This window comes from Xiphophorus hellerii, chromosome 8 (assembly GCF_003331165.1).
Source record: "Xiphophorus hellerii strain 12219 chromosome 8, Xiphophorus_hellerii-4.1, whole genome shotgun sequence".
Classification (NCBI taxonomy): Eukaryota; Metazoa; Chordata; class Actinopteri; order Cyprinodontiformes; family Poeciliidae; genus Xiphophorus; species Xiphophorus hellerii.
This window is the reverse complement of record NC_045679.1, coordinates 26,455,503-26,479,568: the sequence shown is the minus strand read 5'-3', so window position 1 is coordinate 26,479,568 and position 24,066 is coordinate 26,455,503. Positions and strand designations below refer to the sequence as shown.

The window sequence follows — 24,066 nt, the reverse complement described above, 5'->3', positions numbered from 1 at the left end:
TGTTTATTATTATTATTTATTATTATTATTATTATTATTATTATTATTATTATTATTTTATTTTTTCATTTATTTGGCTATTTATTTTAGTTATAAGATTACTTTTCATTGTCGTTTATTTCCAGTTACCGGAATGTGTAACCTCCTTTGTTCCTTAATTTTATTTGATTTTTTCCAGTGTGTTTTTTTAAGCAGCAGCCTATTCTAGTTTCACTCAAGTTCGTGTCTGATATTGATTCAATATTTCTTACATATACTGTGTATATATATATATATATATATATATATATATATATATATATATATATATATATATACTGTTAATATACTGTTAATGCAAAAACAGTTTTTTAATAAAATTAAGAAAAAAACATTTGAGAGGCACAGTTTGGCTTCGCGTGTTGTTTCCAGTCGGAACTATTTTGATACCGTTCCGCCGGTGGTGCGGCACTCCAAGCACAGCTGTATCTGCTTTCACCCTGTGCGCTGAAACTTTGCGGGTGCTTCTACCTGCTGAAGGGATGCTATGGGGTGACAGTCGGTTTTTAGAGACTCAATGACTAAACTATAGTCATGTGTTCTATTTATCTTCTTCTTTTTTTTTAACAAATGTTTATTTGAAGACAACCGCGCTAGTAATGTCCGCTTTTGTCAAATAAGAAGTTATTAAACTTAGGTTTTTAGGTCAGGTAAAAGAAAATGGTGCCTTTAAAGCGGAGGAAAGTCGCCAACTCGGGCACTCTGAACGCTGGGACACACAACAGCGCAGCAACACAACCAACTAAGTTCCCTCAGGTTGTTTTATTCTTGTTGGAAAGGAAAATGGGAGCCAGTCGAAGAGCGTTTCTCTCTCAACTCGGACGGAGGAAAGGATTTCAGGTGGAGGAACTGTTCAGGTGAGGGAACACGCACTGACGGTGACCAGAAATAAAATACAGACAAGTCTCTGTACTAACTTGGGGCATTGAAAATGTGTTCATATCTCTTATTGTAATAATATACTAATTGAAAATGGACTCAGAACGATAACAATATTATTGTTTATCGCAATAATTTCGGGAACAAATTATATGGTCTGGCAAAATTTGATATTGTGACAGGCCAAGTCAAACGAAAGCAATTTTGTGCTAAAATGGCCTGCCATAGAGGCAGGTTTTTACTTTCTAGCACAACAGTGAAACGGTTTTCATCAAAGCAATTTTCATAAGTTACAGCGGTCAAAGTCTAATTGACAATCTGTGGTAAGACCTGTAAGTTGACACTCACAGCAGGTCTCAATTCAATCTGACTTTATTATTATTTAGCAAAGAAGAGTGGATGGACATTGTTCCCTAGACGGCAGGGAGGCTTGCAGCTGCAATTAGTGGCACTAACACAAAATATTAAAACAAATGCAAAACCTTTCACATTTTTACTGGCAAATAAAATAGAAAACCATACACAAATATCATTCTACATTAACAGGAAGCATTAATTTGTGTCAGCCTGTCTCCAGTTTGTGGTTGTGAGATGAAAACCGGTCTGTACCCCACAGTGAAAACGTGACGCACGTCATCTGTGAGAGCAACACCGCTCAGGAGGCCCGGATGTGGCTGGAGGCGCAGGGAGCAGGGCAGGCAGGGCGCCACCTGCTGGACGTGAGCTGGTACACAGAGAGCATGCGTGACGGACACCCAGTGGAGATACTGGACAGACATAAACTACAGGTGCAACAGCCATTTTCATAAATGCTCAGTTTTTGGATGAAAGCATTATTTAGGTCATCTTGTAACAGAGAGAAAGAAATGACTACAATACCTTGATGCAAACATGTATAACTCCAGATAAATTTGACAAATAAATATTTCAAAAATTCAGTTACCTATAAGATTAAAATTATTTATATTAGGCTTATAGGCGCATAAATATAGGCTAAAAAAGCAACAGTCAATTCTGTCAATGAAGAGAAATGAAATGAATTATTCCCTCATCAAAAACCGACCTGGAGTGTTGCTTTGATTCTTTCATCCAATCCTTTAGTCTCCATGACAACCATTCAGCTGTGAAAAACCCCTGGGTGGATCTAGCTCCGCCTTCGAGATGCAGCTCCTCCCCCACTCAGCTCCTTCAGACTAGTCAGCGGGGGTTAGCAAACACCTGGTGGACCTGTCCATCTGCTGAGCTCATTATAGGAGCTACTTCTCAGAGCAACACTGGTATAAAAAAATTGTTAAAGGGTTAATAAAGGAGCCATGTTGTGGTGACTTCCTGAAGGCGGAGCTTCAAAAAGAGCAGGAGTTTCTTAAAGAAACAGAGACCCAATTTCAAGGTGTTAAATTGCAAAGTCAAATTTCTTTTAAGTCTTATCTCTCATGTACTGTGATTTGAAGGCAACAATTCCTTGATTGTGCTGAGAAATGGCACCTTTTGCCTGGAAACACAAAATACTGCCTCTTTAATATGTTGGTCATGTGTCTTTCAGGAGTTTGCAGTGAACGACTCTGAGGTTACTCCCTTCTCCGTTCCCAGCTACGCCTGTCAGAGGAGGAGCACCCTGAAAAACCACAACGCTGTCCTGACCGTAGGCTCCTGCCCGCGGCTAACTCAGGGTCATGTGACTGTTTCCTGAAACCTCCATGTCACATGAGAGCTGTGTTGTGTGTTTTTGTTGTTGTTGTCTCAGGACGCTCTGTCGCTCCTGGCTGAAAACGCAGAGCTGAGCGACGAGGACGGCCGAGGCGTGGCGTTCCGCAGGGCGGCCGCCGTGTTTAAGGCGCTTCCCTCCGCTGTCACTAAGATGTCCCAACTCAAAGGCCTGCCCTGCCTGGGGGAACACTCACTCAGAGTCATCAAAGTCAGTGGATGTGGGTTTTTTATTTCTTTCTAAGTGAATAGAACTGATTTTACCCTCTTTTATTCCTGCTGTTTTTCAGGACATTTTGGAGAACGGAGCATCAAGTGAAGTTGAATCCACTAAGGAGTCTGAGCGGTTTAAAGCATTAAAGGTGTGTCAGCGTATGGAAATGAAAATTGCACTTTCTTATGGATAACTTAGTCTGCTGAAGAACTGGTTTCAAAAAAACGTCGTGCTTATGTCCGCGAAAAACCTGCAATTGTGATTTTTATGCTTTTCTTATCAGCTCTTTGTCTGTAAAGATGTAAATATTATGGTTCATATTTTGGCCCTCAAGAAAAATCTGAATGCCCAATTAAAAAAGTAAAGATTTTGTTGCAGATGCAAAAATGTTTAATATTTGTAAGTGGAGCTTTTTTATGTGTCTGGAAGAAGAAGTATATTATGTATATCAAGATAAAACTTTAACTCAGTATTGCAGATGCTTATGCTTATCGATTTTAGATCAATCATATTGATCTAAAATGCTTTACATGTTTTGGGGAATGATCTCCATAAGGTGCTTTATTTGAAACAGGAAGTAGCAAACATGATGATAAACAATTTATCTTCAGAGGGCCTTTGCATTGCTTTCATTAGTTGTGCCTAATAAAATTAGCTGAGTAATGCAGTTCTTTTAAAAATAAATGAGTAATAAGCTAACTCAGCTGAAAACCATTAATTCAACTTAACAGTGATGTATGAGTTTTGTGTAATCATTCAACAAAATTAGCTCTACGAGTAAAGCTGTACAAACCATTTTATTGTGTGTAAATGCAGCGTTTGCTGTGCTTCAGGTGTTGACGGGTATTTTTGGAGTCGGGTCAAAGACAGCGGACCGATGGATCCGAGAGGGGATCCACAACCTGCAGCAACTGAGAGATTCAGGGCAAATGCTCAACCGTGCTCAACAAGCAGGTTTAGAACATCATCTAAATGTTTTTGTCCTGTTTTATATTTGATCCAAAGTAGCTGATATCTGACTTTGTTGACTTGACCTGGTTCTCATAGCAGATGAGCTACTTGTGTTTTGAATCTGTTCTGTTATTCCTTAGATCTTATTTAATAAACTCTAATGGTCCTCATATTACTTCCAGACCAGAGTACAGAGTATTAATGATTAAGATTCAGACATATTCTTATATAACGTGGCTCCAAATTATTACCACTTGTTACCACCGTTAAAGGGGTGGTATTGTGTAAAAGATACTTTTTGGAAGTTTATATCATGTTATAATGTCATTCCCTCTCCAAAGCCACACCTGCAGCTTTGTCTTGATTCTTGATTCATTCAGGCTTGAGAAATCCTTTAATCTCCATGGCAACCATTCAGCTGTGCAAAACACCTGGGTGGACCTAGCCCCGCCCCTGAGGGCAAAGCTCCTCCTCTCAGCTGTAGTTTCCGAGCTTCCAAGCTTCTTCATTACAGAGCAGCCCTCCCCCCTCTCAGCTCCTTTAGACTAGCCAGCAACAATTAGCAAACACTTGGTGGAACTGGTACTTTCAAGGCGTTAAATTACGATGTCATATTTCTTTTAAGTCATATTTAATATAGAGCTCTGGAAAGAATTAAGAGACCACTGCAAAATGATCAGCTTCTCCGATGTAATTTTTCATATATATATGTATGTTTGAGTAAAATGAACATTGTTCTTTTGTTCTGTAAACCACTGACAACAGGTTTCTGAAATGCCCAGCAAAAATGTAGTATTTATTTGCAGAAAATGAGAAATGGTCAAAATAATGAAAAAGATGCAGCGCTTTCAGATCTCAAATAATGCAAACAAAACAAGTTCATGTTCATTTAGAAACAACAACACTAATGTTTCAACTCAGGAAAAGTTTAGAAATCAATGTTTGGTGAAATAACCAGGAGGTTCACAATGGGGTTCAGTGCAGAGGCTCTTCATCTTTTTCAGAGCTGTTTATCGAGTAATTTGACAGCAACTGAATGTAACATAGTTACTTGATTGTGCTATAAAAAGTCACACAGTTGCTGCTCAAATGTTAAAGTAACAATTGCAACAGTAACATAACATCATGCTATCCTGTGCAGACGCTCAGTCTGCACTGATGAAGATTTACTCACCTGCTGAGATCTGCAACTGGATTTATTTTTTGATTAATTTGGCTAATATTTATCTGGGGGCAGCGCGATCAATAAGCAGTGGACTTTCATCTTCAAATCATCAGTTGATAATTTAATATGAAAGAAAAGCAAAACAGGAACGTTGTGACAAAAGTAGCACTCAGTACCGGGTCCTGACCCAGCAGAACACTGAGTTCTACATCCTTCATCCCAATATACACACTATGTGCAAAACCTGTGCATCTCACTTGCTTCAAACATGTGATGGGGTTTATGTTTAACAAAGTTAGCTTAATTTTTTTTCTCATTGAGACCCAATTGTTTGATGTGCCACCATAGATAGAAACTAGGAGACAGTGTGACACTAGTGCAAGAGAAAACAAGACTGAGACAAAAACGAGAAAATGATTGAAGGCTAGCAAAGTAAAACAAATGGTAGACCCACTGAGGAAGAGGATAATCAACAGTTGATGGCAATCAGCAACCAGGTGTGAAGGAGGCAATGCTAATAGCATAGAACAAAAACGTTTCAAAGTGCAACAAAAGAAGAAATAGTGGGAAAGAAAAAACACCCAACAAAGATTCACAGAAAAACAGAACCAAAGACATGTTTGTTTTCGGGAACAGTGATTTTTATATATATATATATTATTTTTATTAAATTTTTTAAGTGTGGCATATAAGAAAAAACATAGGAATCGTGTTAGAGGGGCAAATATATTTTCCCCTGTATGCTGTGGTCCTGCAGGTCTGGAGCACTACGACGACATCAAGCAGCCGGTCAGCCTGGCGGAGGCTGAAGCCATCAGGGGGATTGTGGGAAGAGCCGTCGCCTCCGTCTCACCAGAGGCTCAGATTGTTCTCACAGGAGGATTCAGAAGGTCTGAAATCAGCAGCTTTATCTGATGACACCTTCAGAAGAATTACATATCTAATACAACCTAGAAACCAAAAATGAAATCTGTCATTTCATTGACAGAGTGTTTCAACTGGGATCGCGGGTGTCAGGGTTTTTTGTCCTAACATTTTGCTGATAAACGGACAGTGGAGTATTAGGGCTGGTTTTAAGATGGAAATAAATTTGCACTAATACGAGAATAAACTTAAATGAGAAACAATTAATGTGAGAAAAAGTGATATGAGAATGAAGTTACAATATTACAAGAATAACGTCATAATAAAACAAGAAAAAACTGTAATAATGCAAAACAAATTGTAATAACACAAAAAAAAGTCTTTGCTCTCATTAAAACAATTCTTGGGTAATTTTACCACTTTCTTCTGGTATTTTTGTCTTTATTCTGCTAATATGACATATAAATGAGATGTAAACACTGTGTGTTTTGCTTTTTCTTTTCCAGGGGGAAGCTAACGGGTCACGATGTTGACTTCCTGATTACTCACCCCGAGGAGGGCAGTGAGGTGGGACTGATGCCCAAACTGGTGTCCTGGCTGGAGTCACAGGTATCATTTCATCTGCAAGTTGTGCTTTTAATCTGTGATGTCATTTTTCTTCGCGCGTTTCCATTAAAAAAAAAAGTAAAATAGCAGGAGCAAATAAAGAGTTGTAAAATAAAACATGGCATTTTTTTATACGGGCAGTAATCCAGGGCGGTATTAGAAAGTTTCACCAAGAACTAGAAAATAATTTATGCTGAAACGATTAATTGTGATGAGTCAGTTACTACAATAATCGCCAGTAAATGATTAATCATTAACTGGAGTATACAGACTTAAAAAACAAAAAAACAAAACTATTTTCTAAGGGAATAACTTACTCGGAGAAGTAATTAAGACAAAAATGTTAAAAAAAAAAAAAGTATTTATGCATTTTTCATTTTGTAAGAATGTTCTACCCAAAACTCAAGTGGCATAGTTTTAGATTCTGTAAAGACAATCTCCTACAAAGCACCTTCTGCTACCCAATTAATGATCGATTAATCAATTACCCCCTCACTGTATTGATGTTAAGTCCAGCAGAAATGCCTGAGCTTTTCATATGCTGACATTAGAGGTATTTTATTTATCTGTGTTCACTGAAGGAAAGCAGTTGTTGCATTTAGGTAATAAAATTTTCAGGTTTTTTATTTAAAAAATGAACTGAATTATTTGTTTATTTGAATATTTTATTGTATTTCTAATATTGTATAACAAAGTTGTTAAATTAAAAAATTCTGCAGAATGTGACTGGGATTTTTTTCATCCAATTAATCGATTAATCGTGATTATTAAAAGTGATCGTTAGTCGCAGCCCTAATCTTCTCCTATGAACAAGTTTGCTTGGAGTCTAGGTTACCTGCTTTCACTTGGGAAAAAAAATCTGATAATTGTATGAATTTAATTGTTTGGAGGTGGAACTCTGTTTGGGGGGGGGGCGGGGCTTGCCCAGGGCTCCATTCCTGTTAGAGCCACACCTGAACTTAATGCATTATGGATCTCCTGACTCAGGATCATCAGCACGTCCAGGAAAAGCATAGAACATTTTAGGTTTCCTCTCATCTAAATAAAACCTTCTCTTGCTTCTTGTTTGAAATGAATAAATCTACGACAATTTAGACTTGCAGACGTGAGCCTGATGCTCTCTGCCTCTCTCCACGAACAGGGTCTGCTATTGTACCAGAAGACCACCAGGAACTCCTACTTGGAGGGCAGCGAGGGTCCAGGCCGGCCCCCCTCCAACATCGATCGCTTCGAGAGATGCTTGTCCATCTTCAAGCTGTCGGCAGGACAAACGGGACGCGGTGTCCAGGAAACCGCAGCGTCTCCATCGGCCGCAGAGAGACGGTGGAGAGCGGTCAGAGTGGACCTGGTGGTCTCCCCCATCAGCCAGTTTGCTTTCGCTCTGCTGGGCTGGACCGGATCCAAGGTGGGCATCGTCACTCGCCCTCCGGGGGTCTCCTTTACTCGCCTTCTGACCGACATCACGTCCTCCACAGCTGTTTGAGAGGGAGCTGCGGCGGTGGGCGGGGCACGAGAAGGGCATGTCTCTGAGCAGCCACGCCCTGTACGACAACAAACAGGTGAACGGATCAAAAGGCTCTGCTTCTGCCATGAAAGAAAAACGATCTAAATTAATCAGTTATCATGTTTACAGGGTCGATATATAAGAGCTTCTTCAGAGGAGGAGATATTTGCTCACCTTGGTCTGGAGTTCATTCCTCCAACGGAAAGAAACGCCTGAAGAATCCCTGCAGGAGCATCAAGCTCTGCTGTCGACTGGAAAAACTCCAGCTGGTCCTCCATGCTCTGTGATCCTGCTGCTGGATGCACGATTGCGAGAAAAAGTAAAACGAAAATCATAAAATTACAAGGATAAAGTCATAATGTTACAAGAAAAATGTCGTATGAGAATAAAGTCATAATAATATGAAAGTAAAGTAGAATTATTACAAGAATAAAGTGACAATATTACAACTTTACTCATAATGACTTATTTCTCGTATTATAGCTTTTTTCACATATTACTTCAACTTTATTCTCATTTGATTCAACGTTATTTTGTAATATAATTTTATTCTCTTGTTATTATGACTTTATTGTCATATTATTTCAACTTTATTCTCGTAATTGTGTTTTATTCTTTTTTCTCAGTATGGCCCCAATACTCTGTGGTAGTGATCTGGTCAGCTTCACATTTTACACTTGAACAGTTTGAAACCTCAGATCTCAGAGCTTTAACAAACAATCAGCTGATCATGAAACAAAAAAAAACAAAAACATTTTTTTTTATTGCTTTTATAAAGTTATTAAAACATGTCATCCTCAAAAGAATGAGCACGGCATGGCTTGCAGCTCACCTTAATGAGTTACTGCTGTATTTTTTTACATTTTTTTCACTAGAAATTCCCCCAAAATGAAAAACAATGAGGTGAAAATATCCAACATAATAGATTAAATCCTTTCAGAATATAAATTCGAATGCTTTTTGTTTTTGTTAGCTTTATGAATGTTCATAAATATGGGCAGCATTAGCTTTTTAAAAATGTGGAGTGACTTATTTCAATTAAAATTAATAAAATGTTTGGCACATATATTGCGTTTCTTTTGTGTGTTTGTTTTTGTAATTAGTTTAAACAAAGTTTAATTGTATTTTATTGTATTATGTGCTTATAGTAAACATTCCCAAACTCCTCTTCGGTTTCCAGCGTTCCTGTGGCTCATTCACTGTTTTCTCTCCCTGAAGTGTTGAAACAGAACAATTCTAAATCCAACTACAGTTTTACTAAAATATTCCTCAGAATAATACACAGCGGTCAGAACTGTCTGACATGCAAGTAGCTTTGAATCTGGGAAGCAAACAAAAATTCAGAATATCTTAGTATGTTCCATTTTTCACAGCTTTACTTCCGCAGAAATAAAGTGAAAACGAAAATTCGGCAGAGTAACAAGCATTCATGGTTCTGTTCAACGAGGGTTTTTTGTGGTTTCAGGGTTTTTTTTGGTGCACTTCCTTGCTACGCATGTAAATGTTAACGTTTTGCTCAGTTTTGGTGTAAAGAGGGTTCCGTTAAGCGACTCTCCCCACAAACACACCTGTGTCACATTGACCTTCATTCAGCACCGTTCTCATCAGTTTCTCTGCACAGAAACCACAACACAGTCATGACAGTTCATTTTAATAGTAAAAGGATTGGTTCTTCAGAGCCATCATGCACCAGATTAGAGTAAAATATTGTTTGCCAGCCTGCTATATTTGACAAATAAACTACATAATTTGGATGTAGTCTCTGAATGACCCATTAAAAGCAAATTTGACAAACTTCTATTAAATATTCTATAGAGCTTCATTAAAACAGCTCCAACATGTAAGATAAGCAGATGTGCATACATGCAAGGGTATCCCTGGAAAACGTGTGAAAAAGTTTTACATTTTATTTCGCGTGTCTACAAATGTTAACACAATTTTTATTGGATTTTTTTTTAACAAGCAGAGGCTCTGGCCGGAACATTTGTATTTGCATGTTTCTGGTAGGCCGGTAAATCTGACGCACAAGCTACATCCTCGAAGCCGCTCTCTTGGCCCAAAGGGCGTTAAATTTTGCTTCAAAACTGATATGACTGGAGGATGGAAAAGATTGTTGTGTTCAAGTTGAGCTAAAAGGAGTTAGCCTGCTAGCGATGCTGTTAAAGCCTATAATAGCATCCCAAATTTAAACATGTAGCAGCGCCGAGGTCAGTGTCCACAGTCCACTTTTCTAAAGAAGTTCCTTGAAACACTTGATAACTGAATAACAATGGTGGCTAAAATAGCACTTTGCACCAATCTGATGGTTGAATAACCTGAATAACACTAAGATAATAAAGATTTTTGTTATTGTTGAGCTTTTATTCAATAATTTAGCAGCAAAAGGGTTATTGAATAGTGATACACTCTGGCATTCCCTTTAATTAAATGTAAACCAAGTATTTTTATTATTATTGTTATTTGTTTTTACTTTTATGAGTCGACCAGTTTCAGAAGAACTTCTAATAACTAATCCACAATTTTTTAAAACTCCCATAGGGAATAAATATGATGCCTATGAGGGTCAATTTAGCAAATTCAAAAATACTTTATTGACCCCAAAGGAACATTAAATGTTGTTGTAACTCACATCAACGTAGTTATCGATGGCTCTGTGGAGATTCTTTTAGTGATGCAACCTTTACAACCTAAAGCAGCATTTTTCATTACATCTCTAAGAACTAGCAGCTGCTTCTGCAGCCCCTGAACTGTCCAGCAAATATGTAGAAGCTCTAAGCCGTCATCTGGTTTACAGTGGGACAAACAGTGTGATGAGCTCAACAGGTGGCAACAGAGGCTCCATTATATCTAGAGTCCATGTGCAATTGGAGATGACTGTAACATTTTTGTTGCACTCAAATCAGCTGATTAAAGATTTTTAAAAGTCTTAATCTGCATCAGCCACCTCTCCTGGATGAGTCAAATTCGTCTCCTTTTTTTAATTTCATTTTGGAGGAGCCACAAGTGTCTCCCGGGCCGCGTTTTGGACAGCGCTGTCTTCATGTTTTGCTACCACCTTTCACCGGGTTTCTTCCTGCAGACTTCTGTCAGCTCCTCAGTTTCCTGAAAGCGTGTGTTTTGGCGTGAGTGTGAACTAGCAGGCGTTTCCTTCTGCTCTTTCTAACAGCCTCATTATCCTCTAAATACCGGTTTGACATCAAAGGCGGCGTCACTCCTCGCACCTCCATCTCCTCTGGGTCCACACACTTCCTTGTGCATGGACCGGTCTGCAGAGGCAGGTCCGACGTCCCTCTGCGGCTGTAGGAACGGCGACCTTGGTGGTGGCAGGCTGGGCCAGGGAGGGAACCGGTTTGAAAAACGGTTTCCTTCGATGTTCCTGGACCAGGCGTTCCATGTGACTGTCTTTGACTCTGAATGTGTGAACAAAAGGTGCCATAGATCAGCTCCCGTCTCGCTGATGCCAAGCAGACGAAGTTAGTGTAAATATACGTTAATTTTATGTCTACGAAGTATTAATTAACAACCTTAAAGCAGGTAATAAACATGCTTTCATTAAGGACACGTTTCTGCTAAAAATATATTTTTTGTTTATTGGTCATCTAATATTATACTCTTAAAGGGGCAGTATTATGTGTTTTCCAGGCACACATTGCAATTTCATAGCACAATCAAGAAACTATGATAACTTCAGTTGTTAAAAAATCCAATAACAAATACGACTTAAATGAAATTTGACCCTGTCATTTAACACCTTGAAATTGGGCCTCTGTCTCTTTAAGAAACTCCTGCTCTTTCTGAAACTCGGCCTTCAGGAAGTCATCACAACGTGGCTCCTCTATTGACCCTTTACCAGCGTTGGACTGAGAAGTAGCTCCTATAATGAGCTCAGCGGATGCTCAGATCCACCAGGTGTTTGCTAATTGCTGCTGACTAGTCTGAAGGAGCTGAGAGGGACAGTTGTGGCAGAGCGACGTTTTGTAAGCTTGGAAAATGCAGCTCAGAGGATTAGCTGCATCTCAAAGAGCGGAGCTACGTCCACACAGGCGTTTTACACAGCTGAATGGTTGCCATGGAGATTAAAGAATTCCTCAGACGCATGAAACAATCAAGACAATACTCCAGGTAAGTTTTTGATGAGGGAATAACATTATAACATGATGTAAAGTTCAATTTTACATAACGCTGCCCCTTTAAGGGAGGCAAAATCTGAGACTGCTATAGCTTTGTTTCCAAAATTACTTCACTAACTCAGTTATAAGATTGTATGATTGCAAGACATTGAATAAATAAATATGACTCAATACATTTTACCAGGTTTTTCCAATTTTTGAGAAACAAACTCATTACAGAAATAATCCATCAAATTCTGAACAAAAACTGAATATTTCAGCTATGTACAGATTAGCTTGTCATCAGACTACAACAGATAGCTTCCATAAATAAGGACCATTTAACCAAAGTGACTCTGCCAGGTCTCTCCGCTATCAGCTGCGGTAATTGGAGGTGTTCCCCAGCCAGCCGGTCCTCCAGCCCTGCAATCACTGGCTCATATTTAAATGCCCCGCTCCATCCAGCCCCATCAGATGAAGGGAGTCGCAGGGCCTGCTCATCCACTGGGACCGGTCTCACTGGCCCCCATCAAAGCCCGGGGAGCCTTTGATGAGGTTGATAGGGATCAATGGGACGAGGGTAGAGGCCTTAACTGACTGTGTTACAGACGGGGCGGGCAACTGCTGGAGACTGCCGGCAATGGAGATCAATGATTATTAGGCGCCATCAGCGCCTTGATCTGCATAGAGGAATCCATTCAGCATCAAAGGGCCATCTTCTGAGGTGTTTGGCAGATCCCAGCTTTCTGTGTCAAAGGCCACATCTTGGCCTGTTTTTTCTCCTCCCCATTTGTTCTGTTTATTCTAAATGGTTGATGCAAAGAAGGGCGACACTGTACTGGTTCTGGGAGTGAACCCGAAGAGCGCCGTTTCCCCACTAACAGAGAGGAGAAGTTCAATAATCGTCTGGGGTAACAAGCTGCTGAGCAAATTCTACCAAACAGGAGAGTAACCGTAGAAACGTGGCTGGTTTTGGTCAAGGCAACCTGAGGAATACACAGATTAGCTAGAACAGTGGAAGTAGAAGTGAAAACTACCATGGCGTATTAGAGCGATTGTAGGCAGAAAAAAAAGAGGGGTACATTTCCACTAAAAACGTCAGAAAGTTTGAGGTTAATGTCAGAAATTTTGTTGAAAAAAACTTGGAAATTTCTGAGTTTCAAAAGTCAAAAAGCCTTTTAGGACTTTTTTTCTAGTAATTTTTTTGACTTTTCAAATAGCATTTGAACATTTCTGAGATTAATCTCAAAACTTTTGAGTATTTCTAGCATTTTTTTTTTTTTTTTACTTTTGGAGCTCAGATATTTTCTTGTTTTTTCTGGAAAATTTCTGAGATTAATCTCAACAACTTTTGGGGGGCAGAAATTGACTTTTTTTTTTTTCCTTTTCTACAATGGCCCTGCTACACTGTCATAGATGACTCCGAAAATGGGGAAAATGAATTAATCAATGGCCTGAGGATCAGACTCACATTACGGTCCCTCTGGTCAATAATCAGTCAACATACCACTTGAACATGGCCATTGAATGAGTTTGTGCTGTTTTCACACTTTTTTCTGCATCTGAAGTTTGTCGACCCGCCGGATTTCTTTACATCCTCCTGGAATCAACCAATGAAAATACAGAAACATGTAACAAATGGACAGTTTCCCATCTTTCAAATCAACATAATAAAAGATATTGGGATGTTTATTGAAGAAGAGCTTGACTGCATCAGAAAGTGTAGTAAATCGTTACTACACATTTAAATGTGTATCAGGTAATTAAAATTACCTTTGAATAACCCTATAGTTTGAAAAGATGTGCAAAAAATCCTTACAAACTATTTTTTTTTTTACACAAATAACATCTTAAAGAAGTTTTTGAGTGGCGTAAAATGAACTCGGAGTTGAAAGCTGCTGACTTTAAAGCATTTGTAAAACGGTTCATGGAGAGGAGGAGTCGAGGTGAGATTATTCTGGCTCAGTTTGGGGAATCACATGAAGTGATATGAAGGAGTCAGAGACTGCGATCTGTAGGGACGCGTCCCCCTCCCAGGCTGAGAGAGGGAGGGGCGGTCGAGGTGCGTTTGTGTCCATAACAGAGCAGCAAACAGGCCCATTAGAGATGAAAGGCTCAGAATGGAGCCAATCAAAGAGGGGCCCAACAAGGGGGTCCGTCACCCCGCCAACAGCGGTGGCCTGCAACCGGGGCCGAAGGAGGATAAATGTCCCCCCACCCCCACCCCACCCATCGATGTCACGGATAAGACGTGTTCACACACAAACACACCACTCACAATCTCACTCACAATCTGTTACCATTCAGAGAAGAATGTTAGCCATTCACCAGACTCCATGTTCCACGTTTGAGGACAAGGCGACACATAAACAAAGACAGCTGCAACCAGACGACTGCTGGCCGTTTGGGAAATTTCTAGTTGTTATTTTGTGAGCAAATTTTTCAGGGAGAAGTAGCCGCTTTCTGCAAGACGTTCTACTTTTTAGTCCATATTTCGAAATGTATCTGATACCGAGTAAATACACGGCCCGTATCACCAATACTGATACTGATACCGATACCTTTTATTTAACTTTGATATATTGTCAAACTTCTGACTTTTGGCTGTTTTTGTTGTTTTTCCTTTGAATTATTTTCTTCAAACCAACAGGACATAATCTGGACAAAGATTATAGGTGTCTACAAGATACTTTACTAATATATTAACATGATTTGTGTGCATTTTTGCTTGACAAAGTTGAAAAATGTTATCATTAGAGAGCAACTCAAAACAAAATCTTTTTTGAGGTACATGTACAATACCAAATAGAAATTCACAAGGTAATCTGAAACTAAAAGTATCGAACTTAGCACGCCAGAATCGATCCAATACTGATGCCGACTTGGTATCAACATTATCGATATTATGGATGAATCCAGCCAAATGGTTCTGAATGGTTCAAAAACATAAAATGACAGTTTTGGCATGGACTAGACAAAATCTGGAATTATTATTATTATTATTTCATACGGGTAGTATTGTGCAAAATTGACTTTTTGAGCATAACTTCATGTTATAATGTTATTCCCTCACCACAAACATACCTGGAGTGTTGCTTTCATGCATCTTTGAGAACTCCTTTAATCTCCCGTGGCAACCATTCAACTGTACAAAACACCTGGATGGACCAAGCTCCGCCTTCAGGGATGAAGCTCCTCCCCTGAGCTCATTCTACGAGCTACTTCTCAGTGCAACGCTGGTAAAAACAAAAGGTGGAGTTTCAGGAAGAGCAAATGTTTTTAAAGAGACAGAGGCCCAATTTCAAGGCATTAAATTACAAAGTCAAATTTCTTTCAAGTCATGTTAGATATATTTAGCATTTTAATAATTACTGAAGGAAAAACATTTACTTGATTGAGCTACAAAACGGCACAATGTGCCTGGAAAATACATGATACTGCCGATTTAAGATTTTGCGGCACTACCGTAGTAAACATTATGTATGGAAATCGGTCAGGAAATGGGCAGAGAAATACAGAAAAGGTCAGGAACATCATCACAACTCCAGATGGTTGTGATGATGACTAGTAGATTTATTGTTTGTTGTTTTTTTTATTTGCAGATTAGTCTGGTTTTCACAGATTCTTTGTTGAGTTTAGAAACAGCAGAAAATCCAGACGGTCTCCTGTCCTGTCGTCTGTCTCTGCAGTCCTCAGATTAAGGAGTGGGAGGAGGAGGAGGCTGATTATCAGACATCCACCCCACCATACTACATCGTCATCATCATCATTATCATCCAGACAGACAGACAGACAGACAGACAGAGGCAGGCAGCGGTGGAGGTGACAGTTAAAACCAATCACCAGCAGTCCTTTGAACTCTAAACTGGACCAATCAACAATCTGCAGTTTCCTGTTTTGTCATTTCTGGTTGACGGTGAAGGTAAATACTGACAGAAACACACAGCTAAGGGATTACTTTGGGATACTTGGTCAAGCTCCACAATTTTAGATTGACATTCAAAAATGCAACCTGCTGTAAGCCACTTTGATGCTAGAATGACTCCTCACACAGTGAAAACAAAGATTTAGAACATATATTATTATCTTTTTTTTTTATATGACCAATGACCAAGAGGGTCTTCTTGTCTGTTATCAGATGAAAGCCCATAAATTTGGCTCTGTTAGTGTATAGGGAGGAAAAAGTGGCTCCATTATTGCAGAAACGCACAGATTCTAGAGCCACACTTTGGTGTTAATCACACTGGAACATTGGTTCGTGAATAAGCAACAACTTGTCGCATTTTTGCCCTTACATCTGGCAGGAGTAAGGCTGAAACAAGTGGTGACAAAGACACTGATGACAAAACAAAGTGTATTTATATGACTGTTTAAATGTTTCAATTTCATTGGCATTACAACAGCATTTCCTCAGAATTGGAGGAAAACTTTTTCTCATTATTATAATGTCTCTTATTGACATAGCGCCTAACAAATCATACTTCTGCTTCCAGTTTTATAGGATATCACCCCTGTCCCTAGTGGGGTCGGGAGGCTCCTCACAACAATCAAGCAATTTTACGTCATAACATTCATCCAGAAATAATATTATTTCTGGTTATTTTATTTTATTTTTTTACATTATTTTTAATCATTAATAATGCCAAAGCAAAAATGAACCAATATCCTTTATTTGAATCAATCTGGAAACAATGTATAAAAAAAGCCTTTTCAGTTACTTGAGCCCTAAAAGACCCTACAGATTACACCATCAGATTATTTTAACCTAACTATATTTAATTCCTTTTACAAAATAAATTATGCACGAGTCTTACAATTTTGCCCCAAGAGCGCCAAAATAAATGAATAAATAAAACATGTATTCATAAATATATATATAATGAAAGTAAAAATGCACGATCATATCATGAATATTATTTATTTAATTTCCGTACGGGATCAATAACGTATTTTTTAATTTAAATAGTTTCAAGATTTAACATTCTACGTCAAACACACAGTATTTCGTTTATTTGCTTGATTATTTCGTAGTTTATTTCCTGGAGCGGGAAATATGAAATGACTGAAAGGATTCTTGCACGTGATTGGTCCGGCCTCAGGCTGAACACTGACTGATCGCTTCCAGGCTGCGAGGCGAGCCGTCTCTCTCTCCCCCTCATCCCGCCTGTCGATATCAAAGCGCCGACTGCCTTTGAAGTGTCCCGGTAAGAACTTTTTAACACCGGTCGGTTCTCGCGCACAGATACCGCGCGGAAATATATCGAGAGCCAGAAAATACGTGACTTCTTGCCGCGCGCGACGGCGGAGCCTGTTGTTTGACTTTAACGTACCTTTAAAATCGAACAGCAACGTTGAATCCACTCAGCACTTGCGAACAATGCATCGTCGCCAGGCCAACTAGCTTTTCCCCGCAATGAACTCTGGTCCGTCATGGCGGCGTGGTAAGAGTTAATCCACAGCTGGGATTATCATCAGTAATTCAATCAATTAGAATACTAAAAAACTAAACAATCAGTTAAACATATTTTAAGATATCTATATCCAAATCCTACTGTCTTTTAAAAGACGGTATAGTCTCAATGCAGGGATATTATCTCTAAAAGGTCTACTTGCTTTGTCCACTAGTAGAGGCAGTAATGTAGCTTAAGTTTACACTTTTCCTCTTTTCTTTTGCATTTCGTATAAAAAAAAAACCCTCATATGAATACAGAGCACAGAAAAATGCGTAATGTGAAACTAGCAAGTGGTAACAGAGCTCACTGTTTTCATCCCTTTTGTTTTGCCAGTTTCTGAAAATTTGCTAGAAAAATCCTTCGACTTTTGACACTTCAAGATTTTTCTAGAAAATTTCTGGCATTAATCTCAAACTTTCTGAGTTTTTTGGTGCAAATGTACTTTTTCTTTTTTTTTCTTTCTATCTACAATAACCCTAGTATGCCGTCGTGGTACTGGTTGCTGGTCATTTCACCTCATTGTTTTGGACATTTGCAGTTTTTGTCTATTTAACTAGTTTAACAGCTAAAAAAAAGAAGTTAGTTTTGGGGGTTAGTTATACTTTAAGTATGCGTACAATATGGAAGCAGCTGAATTCGATCACACAGCCAGCATCCTATAGGTGTGTGTGTGGGTGTGTGTGTGTGTGTGTGTGAAGGGGTGTGGGTGGTGTGTTTGCATGAGTAATATCAGTCTTTACAAAGTCTGCCTTTAATCTCAGGATGATCTCAGGATTAACTGTTGTCTGTATGTTAAACCACTCACTGCTCATTATGTTGCTTATTAACCCGATGACTCCTTCTCACTTGGAGATGCAGGAAGCGTCTTTCTAAAGCAGCTGATCCTGATTTACTGGCTATGATGATGAGCCGCTCGACACCCAGGGATCATCTAACGGTCATTATTTTCCCTGGGATTAATCAGCAACAAATTCTGACCGGCACCAATTAAAATGAGATTGTTCTTCTTTTTTTTTAAACTGATTAACAGGTTCTTAAGGGTTAAAATAAACAGTGGATGATTCTACTGTCCTATGAAAACAAAGAAAGTGGGAAATATTAGCTGTCACACATGGAACGTTTTGACTTTATTTAAACTGCTTTTCTCCTTGTATACTGTTTTAGAATTGTGTTTTATATATATATATATATATATATATATATATATATATATATATATAGTATATATAAGAGCCAAATCAGCAACAAAAAGCACATATTCTCAAAACAGATGCAACATTAATTCCATTTCAGGTTGGTTTGCATTAAAACCAGAGTGTTGAACCCTGACTCCAGACTAATTGAGATGAATTCGGTGCTGTACCTTTACACGCTTCCACACCGGTCCTGAGTGGAAATGTCTCCCCTGCAGAGAATCGCCGCTCCGCATGTTTTTACGGCGGTGCGGCTGTGGAGGAGCTGCAGACGGTCTGGGGTGAGGTGAGTCTATTATCTGTTGCAGGCAGGAAGGAGGAGGGCGCTGGAGGACAGGCGGGGGTCCTTCCCAGACTCGCTGGAGCCTGGCTCTAACAGCCTCATTGAGACTGAATGGGACGTCTTAATTACTCCAGTTGTGAAAACTGAAGGAGGGGATGCAGCACGCTTTGATCTTCCGGTTGGGGACGGTTGCTATAAATGCGGCCCCCACTTTGAGACGCAATCATAACTCTCTGACCTTTGCAAAGGGACCGTCCTGAGAACTTTCCTCTGACCTGGACTCTGAGCTGAGCTTCACTTTTCATTTTTTTTTCTTTTAATGAAACAAAAAGGTTTTTTTCTTATTCACTGAGAAACTTGAACCTTCAGTAAGCATGAAGGGCCATTTCTCCATCGAGTGGCTGGCCCAGAGCAGCAAGCCGACGGGGCCAGCATCCGGGCCGGCAGTTTGGGGGACACATTCGGAGAGTCTGCCGGGTTTTTACTGCAAACCAAAACCTGAGAAGATTCCAGAACCGGAGCAGCAGCAGCAGCAGCACATCGACACCATCAGTCAGGAAGCTCCTCAGCTCCGAACGTCTCCCAGGAATCAGGGTGAGAGTTTCACTCTGTAAACCGTTAAAGGCGGCGAGTTCAGAACTGCTATCTGCTGCTTATTTATGCACTTTATGGGGAAAAAAACATAAACATTCTAATGACTCTTTTCCTAAAAGTACTAATAAATACTGGATTTCACATTTTAAATGTCAACATCAGGATAGTTCAACTTTGTGCTTTATGTTATTAATCAAATTTCTGTTTTACAACTTAAAACTATATATATTTTTCACTTAACATTAATAAATAATAGTACAGTTAAAATATACTACTTACTGAATTTACAATTTTTCATTTATTTTATTATTTATTCATTTTTAGGCTAATAATAGTTATTTATGTTTCTACTACTCTAATGGTAATCAATTTACTTTTGCTTTTCACTTTTGCAGAAACATTCAACAACTTTTTACTTAGTTTAGTGTCTTTGTTCTGGTGAACTAGTATAATATGATTTTTGGTATCAGCTGGAACAATTTAAGGATTTTAATATTACAAATTAGAATTAAAACATGTTGGTTTTCACTGGTATTTAGTTTTATAAGATAACACTATTCTCTATATTTATCTGCAAAGCAATAACTATGAGATAATTATGTGTCTTTTCTCACAGAACCACATAAATATGTCAACATTTGCTTTATAATTTCTACATTTTTCTTTGGGGTGGCAAGTCCAAGTCCAGGTAAAAAAGTTGCGGGCGGCATAGGTGAAAATAAAAAAATATTTAGAATGTATTTATTGGGTTTCACATTTACGTTTTGATTGAGGAAGATGACTGTCTTTGTATGAACTGAACATGGCTCTTTAGGGGGCAATGGTCACCCTCTGGCCCCCCCTTGTGGTCACCACTGAGCATTCCTGGGAACCTTCACAGAAACAGTGGTCCATGCGCTTCCCTTCATATAACACCACCAGCGGCCGCTCAGCTCTGTGTCTGCTCGTTGTTAAGGTTCCCTTAAAGTCCTGTCCTGCTCGTCTCTGGCTGTAAGCAGGAAGTGAGGCCGGTTTCAGCACCGAGGAGGAGACCTCCGGCTACGAGAGCGAAGGCGGTCAGCCTCAATCCCCCTCCGCCCACGCCGACAGCGCCTCCTGCACGTCTCCACCGTCGCCCCCGGTGGGCAGGAGGCCCCGCACGGCCTTCACAGCGGAGCAGATCAGCAGCCTGGAGGGGGCGTTCAAGAGGAACGCGTACCTGGGAACGCAGGACAAGGCGGAGCTCTGCAAGAAGCTCAACCTCTCTGACAAGCAGGTGACCGTCCTCAGCTAACTTCCACTGCTGCTCAGCAGACAGCTTAAGAACAAACTCAGATTATATTCTTGTTCTGAACTTTAACCTTTAACACACATCGATTCTAAATGTCTTCACTAATTATGCACCATAATTAGAAGTGATTAATACTTTAAGTTCAATTCATGTTTTTTTTTGTTATGGCCATTTGGAAAATGTGTTTTAATCTAACAGGATTCATTTTTGATGTTTTACATTTTGTTTGTTCTCTATTTTAACATTTAATAAAACAGCTACGAACTTTAACGTTTTCATGTTACTTTCAGAACCCTAGAAAATTACTTTCTTTGAATTACTTTGAACTTAGTAGATATTTGGGTTGTTTTTTAGTAAAGCAGTCACTGTCTGGGACTCATATGTTACTTTTTAAGCCGTTCCAAAACTTAAATTTTATTTTAATTTCCTCACTTTAAACTTGCACTCCATATATTACAGGTTATATTTGGCATTGATGTCTCCAGAAAACTTTCATCACCAGTTTTGACCAGGCTGGCCAGTAAAAAATTTTAGGGTGGCACAACTACAAAAAAAAAAAAGATAGTAACCAGGTTACAAGTAACTTCATAATAAATCAGGGTGAAAATATCTTGTAAGTTGTTGAAAGTACTACTTACTTTCAACTAAGTTCAACTTCCTCTTCTGTCCCTCTTGTACCTGGGACGGAAAAGGATTTATTAATTATTGGTACCAAACAAATCTGAATGTATAAATTGATTTAAAAAATGTCAGTTTCATTTAACTTTTTACTTTTTTAGTTTTTTTTGTAAAATGTTTCATCTTCACATAGATTTTTCAGTGAAACGCTGTTTATCATCTGTCACGTTTGCTTCAGCCTCGTACGTTCCCTCTGTGATGTTTGTCTCAGATCAGGAACTGGTTCCAGAACAGGCGGATGAAGCTGAAGAGGACGGTGCAGGACGCCCTGGCCCACGCCTGCCAGGCCAACGTTGGGTCTCACTTCCTGCATTACCCCGAGCTGCAGGCCTACAGGCCCGGCCCGTACCCCAGGTACCACCCGGCCGCTGCCACCGCCGCCGTGGTGGTGCCGGACCCCGACGCCCCCGCGACCTACGTTCACCCTCACAGCCTTCAGTACAGCTCGCCTCTGTCCAGCACCTCCGCTCTGCCCCTGGACTCCTTCTACGAGTACAGCAGCCTCCCAGGAGTCATGCTGCCCGCCGCCGCCTCTCACCTCAGAGGAACCTACCCACCGTACCCCCAGTACTACTGATCGGTGACGTTGGTACCAAATTTAGAACCAGCAGATTTTGTTATTTTTTAACAAAACTACTGAAGCCATCCTGTTAATCATACAAATGCGCCAATCCACTTTTTTCACTTCTGATACCGATATCTGAAGTTAAGTATGGGCCAATACCGATCCAGTGCAGCTGAATCGACTTTAAACTTTTTTTTTTTTTTACTCAGACATAATTGTACTGAATTGCAAACTTATTTGATAACTCTGCACCGGTACAGCACACATAAACACACCAACAGCTTCACAAGTTTGGTCAAACACGTAAAAACAACTTCAATCTGTTCAGTCAGTGCAGTTGTGAGTATAACAGCCAATTTAACATAAATAATAAAGAAACTGAATCTAACAAAAACAAAAGGCAGACTGTCTTAGTAAAACATGTAAAAAATAAACTGAAATAAACCTTCTTTCAAATGGTTTCTATTTTGCGACCAATACAGATAATTAATATTAGGTCAGTGCATCTCTAGTTAATCATAGAACCAAAAGACTTTTAATAACCTAAAACTCCAACCTGAACTGGGTGGTGTGCAATAATGTGAACAGTGTGTATCTGCCTCTGTACAGTTTTGATCTATTTAAAACTGGACCGACGAAGCTGTTTGTTTAGAGTGGAGTGTTATTGTGACTGTGAAAATGAATTTAAATAAATGAAAAATCATCGCGAGTTCTGTGTGAGCAGCTCCTGCCAGAGTCAACGGGTTCCTCAGCAGAGTGAAAGTAGGCTCTATTGTGCAGGTGTGCTTCTTTATTATGCTGTGATTTATGTTAAAGCTACGGTATGTAACTTTTATTTGAAAAAGACATGTGTTCTTTGTCGTAACATTGAAGTATGCGATGTGTGAAAAAAAAATCAAGTTCCTTTCATACGAGTTTCATGGCCAAAAATGTCTCTGAAAACTGAGCCGTAAAAGACGACACAACCAGGACAAATCCTTTTTTTTTTTTTTTTACATATCACATTTGTCCAGAAGAAATAAAATCATTTGAAAATTGTGCTGTTTACTTGTTTGCTCTTTGTTTGCACTGAGAACACAAGGCATCAGTTGGTTGCACTGATGCCTTTTTGGGGCCCTAAATGGGGCCCACCATACCAACATGTCAACAGCAGAGGCTTCCATCATTTCAAAGCTATTCTATGTGTGTGACATAGCTGCTATCATTAGCATTGTTTATAATTAGCTTGCATCATTCTGGTGTTACGGCTGTTGATTTGAATTTTACAAGAGTAGCATACAAAAAAAAAAAGGATTTTGAAATGCGGAGTGGTATTTAAGTGTGATATTTTATTTTAACCACTTGAAAGTAACATCATTATGTTTGAAAGCCTCGATTTGTTTCATACTTCTCATCACTTCAACTCAAACTTTGTCTCATTGACCATAAACCTTTTCTGTAGAAGACATTTTGATTGGTATCCAGTCAAGCTTGAGGGTGTGCTTTTTTGGCCAGCACCCTTACAATTTTGAAATTATGCTGTGAAATTATGTAATTGTTGCACCATTATGGAAATTGAAACTGAGGTTCCAGCAACTTCCAGCTGACAGCTTCTAGGTTGTTGGCTTTATGAAGGTTCCCATGGAAACGAAGCCCTTCACAATGCTTGGCTGTGCAGGTAAGAGTTTGGGACTTGATTTACTGGACTGTGACTTACAGGGAGGAAAACCTGATGAAATGACATAGTAGATTAAACTTCAAATCTTCTATTTTTTTATATCTGAACAAAGAATATAAATAATAATAATAAATAATCTAAAACTGTAAAACCACCAAAACACAGTAATTTAAAAACAAGGCTTCAAAAACCCACCTGTCTAGTTAGAGTTGCCTTTGATTAGTAGAAAGTGAAACATTGACCAATATATTTGATGTATATTTGCCTGATAATTTTGTTGATGATATTTGACAAAATGTAATGTTTATTCCTTGTTTCATAATTGATCACTATGATGC

At 39.2% G+C, this 24,066-nt stretch overlaps 2 protein-coding genes across 2 annotated transcripts; both read left to right on the top strand.

Moving 5' to 3' along the window:
• The first annotated feature begins 437 nt into the window (after positions 1–437).
• Positions 438–9,092, top strand: polm (polymerase (DNA directed), mu). The gene is made up of 11 exons (XM_032569856.1): positions 438–896; positions 1,535–1,706; positions 2,462–2,560; positions 2,663–2,833; positions 2,913–2,984; positions 3,670–3,790; positions 5,710–5,842; positions 6,323–6,425; positions 7,564–7,827; positions 7,898–7,981; positions 8,056–9,092. Exons 1-11 carry the CDS (start codon positions 700–702, stop codon positions 8,140–8,142), a joined length of 1,503 nt encoding a protein of 500 aa, XP_032425747.1. The 5' UTR covers positions 438–699; the 3' UTR covers positions 8,143–9,092.
• A 7,842-nt stretch (positions 9,093–16,934) lies between these two features.
• ved (ventrally expressed dharma/bozozok antagonist) lies at positions 16,935–23,078 on the top strand. Its single transcript, XM_032569859.1, has 4 exons — positions 16,935–17,239; positions 18,900–19,558; positions 20,557–20,813; positions 21,718–23,078. Exons 2-4 carry the CDS (start codon positions 19,339–19,341, stop codon positions 22,081–22,083), a joined length of 843 nt encoding a protein of 280 aa, XP_032425750.1. The 5' UTR covers positions 16,935–17,239; positions 18,900–19,338; the 3' UTR covers positions 22,084–23,078.
• Positions 23,079–24,066: the final 988 nt, after the last annotated feature.